General features: G+C 42.5%; 1 protein-coding gene across 1 annotated transcript in view; it reads left to right on the top strand.

Annotated features, from left to right (window-relative positions):
- Window positions 1-341: 341 nt before the first annotated feature.
- smyd3 (SET and MYND domain containing 3) overlaps window positions 342-14,134 on the top strand; it is a 92,963-nt gene continuing 79,170 nt past the window's right edge. The window contains exon 1 of the mRNA XM_069660966.1: window positions 342-514. Coding sequence (XP_069517067.1) covers window positions 354-514 — 161 coding nt within the window. The 5' untranslated portion in view covers window positions 342-353. The remainder of the gene's footprint in view (window positions 515-14,134) is intronic.

Here is a 14,134-nt window from a genome sequence, read left to right as displayed (position 1 = left end):
AAACATTTCACTTAATAACATGGTACTATGATACTAAAGGTACTAAATACTATGATGTTATAACATAAAATTAGCATAAAATAAAGGTAAACAAAGAGCTTGTTAGAACGTTAAAAAACATATTGTTTAAACAATATTCTTTTCACGTCATCTTGTTAATGCGTTTTAATCTTTAATATTAATCTTCATATTATTCATAGACCATTTTTTCTCATAGAAGACAGGACTAATTACTGATAGGATGAGTCCATATATGGATGTCAAGGGTGTGTACGTGATGGTGACGCCATGACGCACCGTGCGTCTATCACGGATGTAAACACTGCTCAGTTCACGTGGAGGGAAAATCAACTATGGCACCGAAGCTCGAGCGTTTTGTCAGCCCGGGAAAAGGTAATGGTGTGCGGGCAACGGCCGGGATCCGGAGAGGAGAGCTGGTGTACTCCGCCGAGCCGCTGGCGTGCTGTGTGTCCAACAGGCAAGCCAGAGATGTCTGCCACCACTGCTTTACAAGGTGAGACAGGCTGTCCTACGAGGTACTAGCATCCTACTTTGAAAAAGAAAAAGCTGCCTGTTAGTTTAATAGTCTGTTTAAACTACAGAAAGGGTAGGTTGTGTGTTGTCAGCACCGTGAGCAGCTATAAAGTAAATTAAACGGTCACGTCGTTTGACATTTTTGCTTTCGCTTCTCTGCCGTAATTATTTGTGTGCTAAAACCTTTGAATAGAGTCTGCATATTAAACGGCATAAACTGTTGATGCGTATGTGTGTGCTCGCGTTTGTGTTTGCATGCTGCTTATGGCTCTTAAACGCTAGCTACTTTAAATGCACATTGGTAGATGCAACTTCAGCTGGTTCCTCAGCTGGGCACTAGATGGCGCCATGGCTCCGTCCTGGATTCAGATTATGTGTAATATGCACTCCTAATTAACAAACACTAAATATTTTTCCTCTGCAACAATGTAGGACTACTTAGGGTGTATGTTCCAGAATCAATTTGTGTATCAGATTACCACACAGGAAACCTCAGGCCATGTTATATTTGACAGTACACTACACAACATTAAGACAGGGGGATGAGCACGGGGTTAATGGGGTCTCAGAAGCACACTTTAGCCCTGAGGCCTTTCAGCTGGTTTAAGCCATGGCTGGGTGATCTGTGCTGTGTGAAGATGTAATATTGTCTGCTATAAGAGGGTTTGCCATACTATTCATCATGCTACCTTGATTTGTCTTTCTATGTCTAGTCATTGATAACCAAAATTTACTGATTTCTCTCCCATCAATATAAGTTAACTGTAGATAGTTTTAACCTCTGTGACCGGAGTTCCTGTCATGGTACACCAACAATGACCCTTCTTTCAAAGTCACTTTGATCTTTTCCTCTTGTCATATTGATGCAAATTCAGAATGAACTGCGCCTGATCAACATTTATAAACATACCACTGAGCATGATGGGATGTTAATTGCTAAATTGTACCATGTGGAGCACCTGTGTGAAAGCATCTGCATCGTTATGTTCTTCCATCATTATTCAGGTGTCTTTAATGTGTCACCTGTCTGAAGATGTCCTGAATGTGGCAGATATTCAGCGTATCCTTCATCTGCCCTGATTTGATGATTTGTCCTCTGTTTCATCTCATTTGCGTGTCATATTTGTCCAGCTGGGTGCTTAACGTTCGCACTGCTGCTGCTTTCTCCACTGTAGCCAAACCCACTTCATCAAGCTTAACACATGTATGTGGATTTAATGAGACTGGGAAGGCTCAGACTGATGAGATATACAAGCCACAGTATGACAGATATGAGCTGATTCCTGGTGCAGGCACTGCAAGGTGAACGAAGGGTAAAATACTGTGAGCTATAAACAGTACGTACACGAGCCTCAGTAGCAAATGGAAGATGATTAATGAGAGTAGTTAATGCAGATAACCCATGGGAGAATTCATAGAGATGTAGCTCATGTCTAGTTTTTATTTTCAGACCATGAGAGCGTGGTCGGCTCAGCAGCAACTGTACTCTCTTTAATGTCTGCTCTTAGTCTTTACTCCTGCTCTTACATCTCGGTGTGTGTTGAGTAAGGTACTAAGAAATGATAAAATAGATAGAAATATCCGATGAGGTGCACTTCAGAGGTTTGCTCCATCAGGTTCCTTTTGGTATGAATATCAGATAATCAGTCTTGATATGTTTTCATTTGGACTCAGGGCTCAGGGCTTTAAAGCACTGGGACTGTTCAGCAGATAGACGCCCTCTGATCTGTGCTTTCAGAGACATGAAAGGAACTTAAGATGATGGATGTTTGATGAGATGAGCGAGAGTGAGGACACTGAAAAATGGATTGACAATATAAAAGCAGAGAGAGAGTCAGATATGATTTGAAAAAGAGAGAAAGCTGTTAAAAGTGTGTGTGAATGTGCACTGTATAACTCATGTATGCACATGCATACCAAACAGCCTGTTACAGCTTGTGATATTTCTTCTTTTTTTTTTCATTTTTATTTTATCACACTTGATTACTTGGGATGGGCATTTCAAGTGATCATTTCTCTTACAGTGAGAATCGGTCGTGCCTTGCATAGTTGTTGTAGACTCACCATGTGCTAGTTTTACCTTTCAAAGTTTGCACTTGACCTTATTTTTGTTAAATTTTTCGAAGGAGGTCCACACAGAACTCTCTGATGGCTGCAAAAGTCTCTGCATGTTTATCCGCTTCTGAATCTCACAGCGCAACACCTGCCTTGTTATTTAATGGCGGTTAGCGAACAGCTTTCGGATGCGCTACAGACACCCTCTGGTGGTAGCACCGCATCACAACCAGGCGCTGGAAAAAACAATGGAAAGAATGTATTCAGAAGATGAGATAATATTTGCATTCATTTTTATTTTTTTTAAATAAATGAATGACTATTCAAATATTTGAAATTAATGAACCATCCCTATTACTTACTTCCTTTTTTTGACATTTGATCAGTTAGAATGAGCTCGTGAAAAATATAATGTTGGCCTTTGATAGATTCATCTGGTTCCGGCGCCGCACGAGTGGCGTGCTGTTGCAGTAGCTCCCTGCTCACAGATGAGCTTTTTCTCTTGTAAATTTCCCCATTGTGGGACGAATAAAAAGAGCAAAATTGGCAGAGTAATGCCACCCCATCGGTGGTCATCTCATGACGATTTAGCCTTTAGTTAATCTCTAAAAACGGATATCTGCATGCAAGTTCAGCTTACAATCTGTTCTTAGACATTGTATCTCAACTCCAACTCCAGCCTTGCTTCTTAAGTGGCTAAATGGACACAGTGCAAGAAAGGAAGTCTTGGCCCAAAGTCCTGTATGGCTAACCACTGGCTACACCGTCCAGTGATGTTTTCAAATACTGAACTTGGCTGTGGCATTCATAAGCAAATGTGAATTCAGGATATGAATGTGAAAAGCTTTGGCCTTCTGTGTGTGTGTCCTGGGGATAGCTCATACTGACTTTATTTGCTGTATGTGTATGCACAGGTGTTATTGGAGAATTGTTCATATACAATATGTTGGAGCAGGTTGTGTGCTGGGTAAATAACAAACAAGCACAACACCTCTGTGACTTGGCACACAGCACAGTATACAGAGATGTAAATACTGTCCTCTCCAGCTATAATATGATCCCTGCATCACTCATTCCTACTGTATCACTGTCTCAGTGGTGTAACAGCATGCCTCTGCTACCCCGGCACAGTGTGTAGTTATTAAACAGCAACCATCCACACTCAGTGATGTGTTCATGGAGCTCTGAGGAACATCCACTTTATCCACTGATAATGAAGTTTAATTATTTATCCTCAACTGTCCAAATATCCCTAGAAAGATGCTTCATCCCAGCTGCTCTGTGGACGACAGCAATAGACTGTTGCTATGCAGTAATGGCTGCTGTGTCTGTGACTGTGTGTGTGTGTGTGTTTCCTCTCTCAATTACTGGACCGTCAGCTAAGTCGCTTAGTCTGGCTAAAGAACAGCTAACAAACACCCTGCAGGGATGTAAATGTGGAGAATTGCTGCTACATGAAGTAACAGCAGGGCAGTATTGTTTATTTTATGTAATCTGAATTTATTCCTCCAGCTGATCCCCTCACAGACTGTCAGGCAGTTAGAACTGGAGTGTGAGGCAACGAGATCATGCAGACTGTTCCTGGGTTTACATGTTTTTAGACTGTATGTATGATATTAAAAGTTTAATTCTATTTAAAAAGAGAAAAAGCCAGCTGTGATGTTATTGTCCACATATCTACATGTTAAATGACTATTATTCGAAGATCACCCCCCGGTTCTGAATCTCACAGCGCTACACCCGTTTTACTGGCATCTGGCACTAATCCTTTCTTCTTCTTTTGTATTAATGGTGGTTAGCAAACGGTTTTCTGATGTGCTACATAGGGATGGGCATTTCCAGTCATTTTAATATTCGAGTAATCTAATTCCCTTATGAACGAGTAAACGAGTACTCGCAAATTATTTACGTTTTCTTACCGTTAAAAAAATCATATGTCGGACACAGACCTCCCGCCATGGAAATAGTAGGCTATATGCCCGTAAGAGAACATTTACTAACACTTTTACATTCATGTAAATAAATAGCCAACAATGGAAAGCAAGTGCAAGTTCAGAAGCATTTATTGAACAACCTCAACAGGCCCTTTAATTAACGTTGTTGTAACATTCTGTTGTCAAATGTCACAGCGGTAGCGGACTGTATGGACTTCTGTTCTGTGTTGCTTCACACGTAACTCACGTTTTCCACTCTCGTAGCTGTTGTCCGGCGTGATGGTGGCTCGTACAACGGCTCAACAAACGGCATCAGCTCACATAAGCCTTCTCCTTCCACAACACTTAATAGGAGCATATCTCCAGTCACCATGTTTGTTATTAGCAGGCTGATCTTCTCCGCTCTGGTATTGTCTCAACGGCGTGTGCTAACAGGGCTAGGAAATGATGTGATGCGAGACTGCCTGTTGTCTGTCTCCGCTGGCTTCTCCTCGTGCTTTAAGCGCGTGTGTTTAAACATCAAACTATTATTTCTAGGATATACAAGTTTGACACTACATATCTTGCACAGCACGTTATCGTCGTCTTTTTTGTCAAAGTACTTCCAGACATGGAAGTCGAAAACAACATATGCACAGGTGCACGAGTAGTGTGACGTTATTCAAATAATGACGTCAATAACAAGTACTCGAGTATTCGTCCCCATCCCTAGTGCGACCGCCACTGTCTGGTGGTAGCACTGCATCACAACCAGGCGCTGGGGAAAACAATGGAAAAAATATGTTTTTAAGATGAGATAATAGTCGCATGAACTTCTTGATTTTTTTTATGAATTAATTAGTATTTGAAATTCATAACACGTCACTACTTTTTACATAGCCTTTTCCTTGAAACTAACTTAACCTTTAACCATAACTCGCTTAAATCTAGTCCTAACCACAGATGTTCTGATGACATCATTTCCTACCATACCTGAACTCGTGTCTGATACCAAATACACTCAGTTTCTAGTTTGATGGACCAAAATATACATACAGTATATTTATTAGTAACAGCTGTAGGCCTAAACTACTACTTAAATAATAATAATGACTACCCCTCAAAACTGTTGCCTTGCATACTGTCCACATTGTGTGTATCTGGTGGGATTTTCCAGTCTAACATGTAGCTGAATTATTGACATTTTGCTGTCTGACTAACTCTAGGTTGTCTGCTAACACCTCACTGTTATCTGATAAATGACCTTATAAATCAGATCTCCTTTGCTGCTCTATTACAGTTTCAAGTGGCAGCTTTAACTTAAACAGGGTTGGCAAACAGTACTTGATGTGTAGTCTACTGTTACGGAGAGGTGAAGAAAAATTGATTGCTGGTGAAACAGGGTGAATTTTTTCAAGGCTAATAACTTGGATCCCTCTATAGACTGGTGTACTCGTCAATACTACACTTAAAGCTGTTTCAGAAGCGTTTCACGATGCTGGTGTCGCCATCGGAGGACCTTTAACCTCAAACACTGACAGTCTCCAATCAACCGGGGTTAATGAAAGTCTGTTTTTTGTCCCCACACCAACACACACATATTTTTAAGACTGCATGCTTTGTGCTCAACACTATAACCTGACATGTGTTCAATACCTCAAAAAACAAACATGTTCATCCTCTCACAGGGAGATGGAGTTAGAACAACAGAAATCAATATTAAATTAGGATGTTTGTGCCTCCACTGAATTCCATTATTTTTCATGTGCCAGAGGGTTTATGTGTGTTCGGTGTGTGTCTGTGCATGCGTGCGTGTGTGTGGAATCTGTGTGCAGAGTCTGATCATGTTTTTTAGATATTGAGCAAGTGTCATGGATACATCTGCTTGGCTTGTGGCCGACACTCATCAACCTGAGCGTCTGTTTCACGTCTTTTATTGATTTGATATCAGAGAGAGATTTGTCGGTGTCACAGCAATCGTAGAACATGGAACACAGAACATGCACACATGCACACATGCGCGCACACACACACACACACACACACACACACACACAGCCCTGGGCAGAGATTGGACTCAGAGATGTGAGGAGTTCTTGTTTTTCACTAAAACACAATTAGTCTCACAGCATGACTGAGTATTGAGGAATGTGTTTGTGAGTGTGCATTTATTTGTGTGCCTGCATCTCATCGCAAAAACAACGGAGAGATGTACACAATGTGTGTGTGTTTGTTTGAATGAAATAAGCAGGTGGGGGGGCTTCAAAGTTGGAGTTAATTACATGCCTTTAAGGCTGAATGTAAGTAATGAGTGATAAATGCTGAGGGAGTGCACACACACACACACACACACACACACACACACACAGCAGGGTTCATTTTGCCAGAGGTCAACACACAAACAACCATCAGAGGTCTCTGACTCACAGAGAGCAGAGACGGGCTGCGCTGAGATAACAGAGGAACAAAGACAGAAAATGATCCATCCTTTTTAAAGTCAGAACAATTCTATGCCATTTTAAATGTCACAACGTAATGCTGTAGTAACATGCATATATAATGTCTGCTAATTAATTACCAAACCTTGTGTATCAGTCTCTGACACGTATCCCTGCAGGGTGTTTGGTGTTTATTAACAGCCTGTGTCTGCTACTTTATGTAGTATGGATTAGTGAAAGGTTATTATGTACCTGTTTTCAAATTTTACACATTTTTATTATAATTAGTTTTTTGTGTTTTTGTTTTGTTTGTTTGTTTTTCTTCTTGACCTCTTTTATGAAATGTAATATAGAAATTAATTGAATTAATATTTGTTTACCCATTATCTACGGTTTGACAACAGCTAACATTAGCATTAATCCACTTCCTGGCTAACATCACTGCTAACATTCTCATACAGAAGACAGGCTTACTTTCCAAGCTTTTGTTATTGTAATGACCAATCTGGAAGTGATGAAATGATAAACAATATCACTTTCTATGTTTATATGATTTGCAAATTGCAACCATAGACTGTATAAAAGATGAACACGACAGCTCCTTAACTGTGCGTTCACACCGAACGCGAAGCGAATATTCGCCTCACGTTAAAATTCGTGTTTCAATAACAGGCGAATATTCGCCCTACGCTTCTGGAATGGAGGAGAGGAAGCTGGGCTTATCTCCATGGTTAACACCGGCGTCAGGAGAATCTCGATGTTGATAGGCTTTCGCTACACCACGTGACGCGATTTCGCCAAGGAAGTAAAATCTTTTCAACTTGCACGAATTTGCATCGCAGTCATTCGCGCCGCCCAACAAGAATTTGCGTCTACTCGCGTCAATGCTTTGACTTTGTATAGAATCTCCCGCAGATTCACGTCTCTTCGCATTCGGTGTGAATGCACAGTAACAGTAAAGCCAAAACTTCTCTATCGCCCCCTGCTGACTGGCTACAGTATAGGTCATAAAGCCCGCCTCCTCCATGCCTCCTCAACGGATGGGACATAGGTAATTTGTCAAACATGGTTTCTGTCATTATAGTTAGTTCTTATCATGCTGGTTTATGTCCAAGTTTTCATTTTTCTGAGATTAGTTATTTGATGCTATAAAAAGAGGGTGTAACGCCATGATTGACAGCTCTGTTGATAAATCTGTCCCGGATTAGCAGAGTAGAGGAGGCACGGCGAGAGGAGACGTAACTAAAATTACACTAGTCATTGAAGTTGACATACCTGTGAACCTCTGCTTCAGACTAACACAAGAAGCTTTTCTGCTGTTAAATGCGCCGGTGTGAGGGATCTTTTTTTTTCCCGGTAAGTTAAGTGTGTGGTTAACAGAAGTAGCATCGTTACCGCGTCATCACCAGCTGATCTCTACTTCGCAGTCTCTGGCTCTAAATAACAACACCAGCGCAAGATGGCAGTCCCCGTCTTGGGGGTATTTTGGCTTCAAATAAGTACAATGAGAGGTGGTGGAGACGTGTCATCCATATTTTTATAGTCTCTTTTTGCAACCAGGAGCACAACAGTTCAACATTATAACAGCATTTGAGCTTCCCACCCTGGCTGTGATGTCAGAGGAAAATGGCTGCCTGGTCAATATTGTGAATGCTCCCCTGTGTGATGATCTCACATGACAGACGTTTTAATTTGAAGTTGTAAAGTTTGTTGTGTCCCCCGGCAGGATGTGTGGTCAGTGAGGTGTCCCCTAATGATTTCCCATGCAAACATAATTAGAAGCTTTATTGAGTCTTTGAGGTTCGGGCTTCATTTAGAACTGAAACATGCTCGTGTCATTCTCCATCGAATCTGTTTAATTTTCAAGTTACATCACTGCAACACAATGAGGCGGTTTGGTTGAACTACAGTCAAAGCATGTTGTTTGTTTTTATAACTCTGATGAAAGGCACTGATAAACTTGTTTACAAATGGTTTGTGCTGGAAATGTTTGCAAACAAGCTGAGAGACTGAAGCTCACAGTGACAGCTGAAGATCTGCCTTCAAACTGTGACAGCAAGGAGAGGAAGTTCCAGAGAAAGATGGAGGTAGAAGACGGCGACACTCGGTCTCTGTTGGACAGATAACACATCAAACACACACACACACACACACACACACACACACACACACACACACACACACACACACACAGAGCTTTGATGGTGTTTTCTCAGATTTTGACAGACCAAAGAACAACTTAGATGTGTTTCTCTCTGCTGTCAGGTTGTGTGTGTGTGTGTGTGTGTGTGGGGGGGTGTGGGGGTGTGTGTGTGTGGGGGGGGGGGGGGGGGGGGGACAACATTATCTCTGTCAGATGAAGTCTTTATATTTGACACCAATCTCTCACTCACTGTCTCTTTGGACCACACAAACACACACAGGAACACACAAACACACACACACACACACACACACACACACTCACACACACAAACACACACACACACACTGCAGAACAGTGCAAACAACAAAAACAAAGCATCTCAAACTTTTGTCTTATTTATAGCGCAATATTTGCTACTTGAAGTTATATAAACTAATATCCAAAGGGCCTTTATTATTCAAACAAACTTTGGAAAGTGTTTGACTGAAGAGTTTTGTTCTAATTTAATCTGCGTTCAAACTCGTGTGAACAAAACAACCAATTAAAAACAGGACAAATGTAGAAGACGCTAATCTTAAAAACCATGACACAAGCAGAAAATGCATCACCTGTGATGTTGAACGTTTTGGAACAGGGGTTAGATGCTGGCTGACATTATGCCATCGTCATTTTGTCCAACTATAATGTTGTGATGGATAAAAGTGGTTGAGCACTACATGTTGTAGGGAGGGTTCAGACAGGATGTCAAGAGAATTTTGACTTTATGTTTAATCACGTGCAGAGTCTTGGTGTGCTTTCAGACCTGACGGCTTTGGCTCTGACTTTTGGACTTGATTCCAAAAGTCTGGTTCGTTTGGACAGGTGAGAACACGCATTCGAACTCTGGTGCGGACCAAACCAGCGTACCGTGGTCCGCCACAAAAGGTGGGACTCGGTCTGTTCCCAAATAAACCACGGTCCGGTTTGATTCAGGTGACAACGTAATCAGGCTTAAAATAAAAATAGGACCTGATATAAGAAACAAAAAAACTGCATTGTGGGTTGTTAACAGATGTTGACACTTGCAGAGACAGCCAGGCAGCGAGGTGAGTGTAGAGGACAAACGTGGGGGAGCTACGAGGTGAGGGCTCGAATAGAAATATGTGCTGACAGACTGTTCAGTGAAAAACTAAAGGAGATCGAACTGTGGAACAATGTCAGTGTTAAAAGTAGAAAAACTCAGACAACAAAACATTGAAGTCCCAGATTCTCTCTCTCTCGTCTTGTTCTCTCTCTTTGTTCGCCTCAGGGAGTTTTTCTAAGCTCAGTTGAAGTCCTTGAAGCCGTTTCACCTCTCATCCGAAAGGCTTCTTCAGTTCTTAACTGTCTGGTGGACGGAGCCAGCGAGTTTTCCCACATGGATCGCACATGAAAACTTTTGGTCTGCTGGTAAAAAGCTGCTGTGTGAACAAACAACAAACTTGAGGCAAAATGCAACATTGTAACAATTTGGTCTTTGATTCAGATCAAACAAACGGACTTTCATTGTGAAAGAGTAGCGGACATATAACTGCCCTTCATTGTCAAATTACATGAGCTTGTCTTTGCCTCTATTCACACCGCCCGACCGACTTGTTTTGAATCTACATCTGTATCTAAAGGTCTTTTGTGAACACACCTGTAAAGTAGCCTGGGAATCAGACAAATCTGCAACCTCCTGTTTTATCTACTAGATGCATTTGGTACCCGTTCCATTCATGCAGATTTCCATCTGACCTGTCTGTGGTCGGCCCAACCACAACCCTTTATCCAATATGAGGCGTGTATCATAAGCTTACCAGGCATAGGAGTACAGTTGATCAAATTTTATAGTGCCAAATCATAACCAAAGTCATCTCAAGAGACTTTACAAAAAGAGCAGGGCTAGGCCATATGTAGTGCTTGATGATAACTGCTCTAAATAGTTAATTCATTAATCAAAAGTGAAGTGAGAGGATCGACAGTTATTCTCACTGTCACATTTTCTTTCTCTGTCTTGAAGCACAAACTGTATGCATCTGTTACGTGCTGCGAAACACCCAGCCCGTCTCACACATTTCATCTCGTGCTAATGCGGACGCCCTCTTTCCTCCCTTTTCTCGCTTACACACGCACATTGATAAGAGTGTGTGAAAGCAGTGTTATATGAAGCATGCAGATTGCTACTTTGGATGCAGTTAGCCGAGCCAACAGAAAGAGGAGCAGGAGCAGATGAGAGGAGGGGAGTAGTTCAAAAGGCAAGTCAGCACTCCTCCTCCTCCTTTCACTTCTTCCCTCCTCTCGATTTATCCTCCCATCTGCTGCTCCTGACATCAATGTCTTCCTCCGTGCCTCTCCTCCTCATCCCTGTTTTCCGTCAAGCTTCTTCTCTACTAACTCCTCAGCGCTAAGACGCATGTTTTTGGTCCCTCCTGGCTCGGCTCTTTCTCCCTGCCTCATTCTGATTTAGATTATTTTTTTCCCTTGCATCTGTTTCTCTACCCTCCTTCTCCTCCTCCTTTCTGTTCTCCATGTCCCTTCAGATTTCCCTGCCTCCTGCTGCTTACAGATACCCAGGTGTCTCAGAACATCTTGGTGTTGGAAAAACAAACACGCACACACACAGCTGGATCTTTTGCAAACCAAGTGATTTGCTGTAAACTGGGAACACGCCTCCTCATGTGTGTAATGCCTGGTAATCATCAAGCGAAACATCTGCATGAGGGCCGCGAGTCTCCTCAGGACATTTTACATCCTTACGAGGATTTACATTAAATGTTCAGGTGTGGTTAGATTTAGTGCATCATTATTAATGACGGTCAGTGTATTATTCCTGTGAGTGTCTGTCTGTGTGTTTGTTCCCAGGAGATTTTCTGACTCCCTGTGGATCCACATCATTAAGTGCATCAGTTGTAAATGTTCACGTCTCTCTCAAACCTAAAGCCATAAATCTGAAACATATTAAAACATCATTTAAGCCCCATGTAGCTGGAATCAGTTTTCTGAATGACCTTTAAGATAAAATCACAAACATATGATTTGTTTCCTCCAATTCAGTTATTCCGTAAAAGACTAATTGTTGTTGTCCATGACCAATCTGGTCATGTTTTCATCTAACTCTTGGATGTGATGCCAATCCTGAAGTTCATTCAGGACATTCCCTCAGCTCTGATTGGAGCCACGTAGCGCCTGCCGCCGTGCTTCTTTATCTCATGACATGACTTTGTTAAAGCCCACTGAAACTTTTTTTCCCTGCATATACCCATATCCATATCACTGTATCGTTATAACCCAATTGTTGGAATCATTTGGGACAAGGGTCTCCAACCTTTTTTCATTGGAGAACTACTTGCATTACATCGCTGTAATCGCTGGCGCCCCATGTTGATCGTGTTGTCGACTGAAACGTTGGTACCACACGAGGCACACGCACTTGTCCTTCACATTCATGACTAAAAACTTACTTTCCCTCTCCCCGTGGAGATAGTATGTTTGTATGTTGACCTGTGGATGGAGGTTGCTGCAACATTGCTGTGATTGCTTATGTTCGGACGTTGAGAAACTTGCCAGAAGCATTACCGGTTTTTATTGACAGCCGATAGGCCTATCTTATCACTTTGCATTGGAGGGGGTGGGACTTCTGTGTGTTTGATTGAATTGAAGTGGGAAGAGGCTCTCAAGGGGCTTAATATTGCACTATCCATCGGTCGATCTGTTTAGTCACTTGTTATTGCACTAATATGAGACAGTATTGCAGTCTCAATATTTATTACAGCAAATGATTGCGGGCGTTGTACTGGACCGTCAGGGTGAAGAAGGAGCTGACCTGTAAGGCGAACGTTCCAACCCTCGCCTTCGGTCGGGACACCCTCACCTTTTGGTAGTGACCTTAAGAATAAGGTACAAGCTGCCGAACATGAGTTTCCTCCGCAGGGTGTCTGGGCTCAGTCTCAGAGATAGGGTAAGGACCTCACACATCCTGAGGGAGCTCAGAGTATAGCCACTACTCCTCCACATTGAAAAGAGCCAGTTGAGGTTGTTTGGGCATCTGATTAGGATGGCTCCTGGGCGCATCATTGTGTGGTTTTCCGGGCACGTCCAACTGGGAGGAGACCCCAGGGTAGACCCAGAGCCAGCTGGAGGGATTATATATCCAACCTGGCCTGGGAACGCCTCAGGACGAGCTGTATAATGTTGCTGGTGAGAGGGACGTCTGGGCTAACTTGCTTAGCCTCCTGCCACCGTGACCTGAAATGGATGGATGAGATCTTAAACTGAAAAAACTTAAACTGTACATACTAACATTACTTTCTTTAAAAAAACAATAGCTGCCATATAAAGACCCTTAATGAGCGAAGTACACCAGAGAGCGATGCTCGCTGAAAGAGCTCAAGACAGTACAAAATAAAAATAAAAATCTTCTGTTTCCAAGGGTAGATGTTCCCTGCAGGCTATACTGTGTGTGAGTGTGCGCATGTTCCCATCATCATGATAATAAAACCATAAGGAGACTCGTCCCATGTGAGTCGCCTCAGGTGTCAATGAATCATCCTCTGAACAACCATTAAGAACTCAGCAAGGGCTGGAGGATGCAGCACAGCTGGCGTCTCTCTCTCTCCCTTTCTCTCTCTCTCTCACTCTCTCACACAAACACACACACACGCACACACACACAGTCAGCAGTGCTTTACATGCCAGTCACCCCTCTACACGTGTTGACGTGTTGCTGTGGCCGGGCTGCGGTCTGCAGAGTACTGAGTGGATTAGTTCTGTGCAGGTTTTACTCTTTAGCGTGGAAGCAACACTAGATGGCTCTAGTGTCCCTTCAGGAAGTGTGGCTCATTAGCTGAATACTCATGCTTACATCCTCTCACATTCAGTCTGTGATACAGCAGCAGAAGCAGTGCTGGAGAGGTTTGTGCTGGGTGAGGAAGAGCTCGTCTGTAGAGCAGTTTTAAGAAGGACCTGTTTCATGTCGTCTTCACGATCCACAAACGTCACAGGCTGCAGAAACAAGAAGTGTAGTTCTATTTTCTCGTTTTCGTGAACCT

Source organism: Semicossyphus pulcher, unplaced genomic scaffold (assembly GCF_022749685.1).
Source record: "Semicossyphus pulcher isolate SPU_LCO1_2020_fin unplaced genomic scaffold, fSemPul1.0.p SCAF_1, whole genome shotgun sequence".
Classification (NCBI taxonomy): Eukaryota; Metazoa; Chordata; class Actinopteri; order Labriformes; family Labridae; genus Semicossyphus; species Semicossyphus pulcher.
This window is presented reverse-complemented; position numbering and strand designations above follow the sequence as displayed.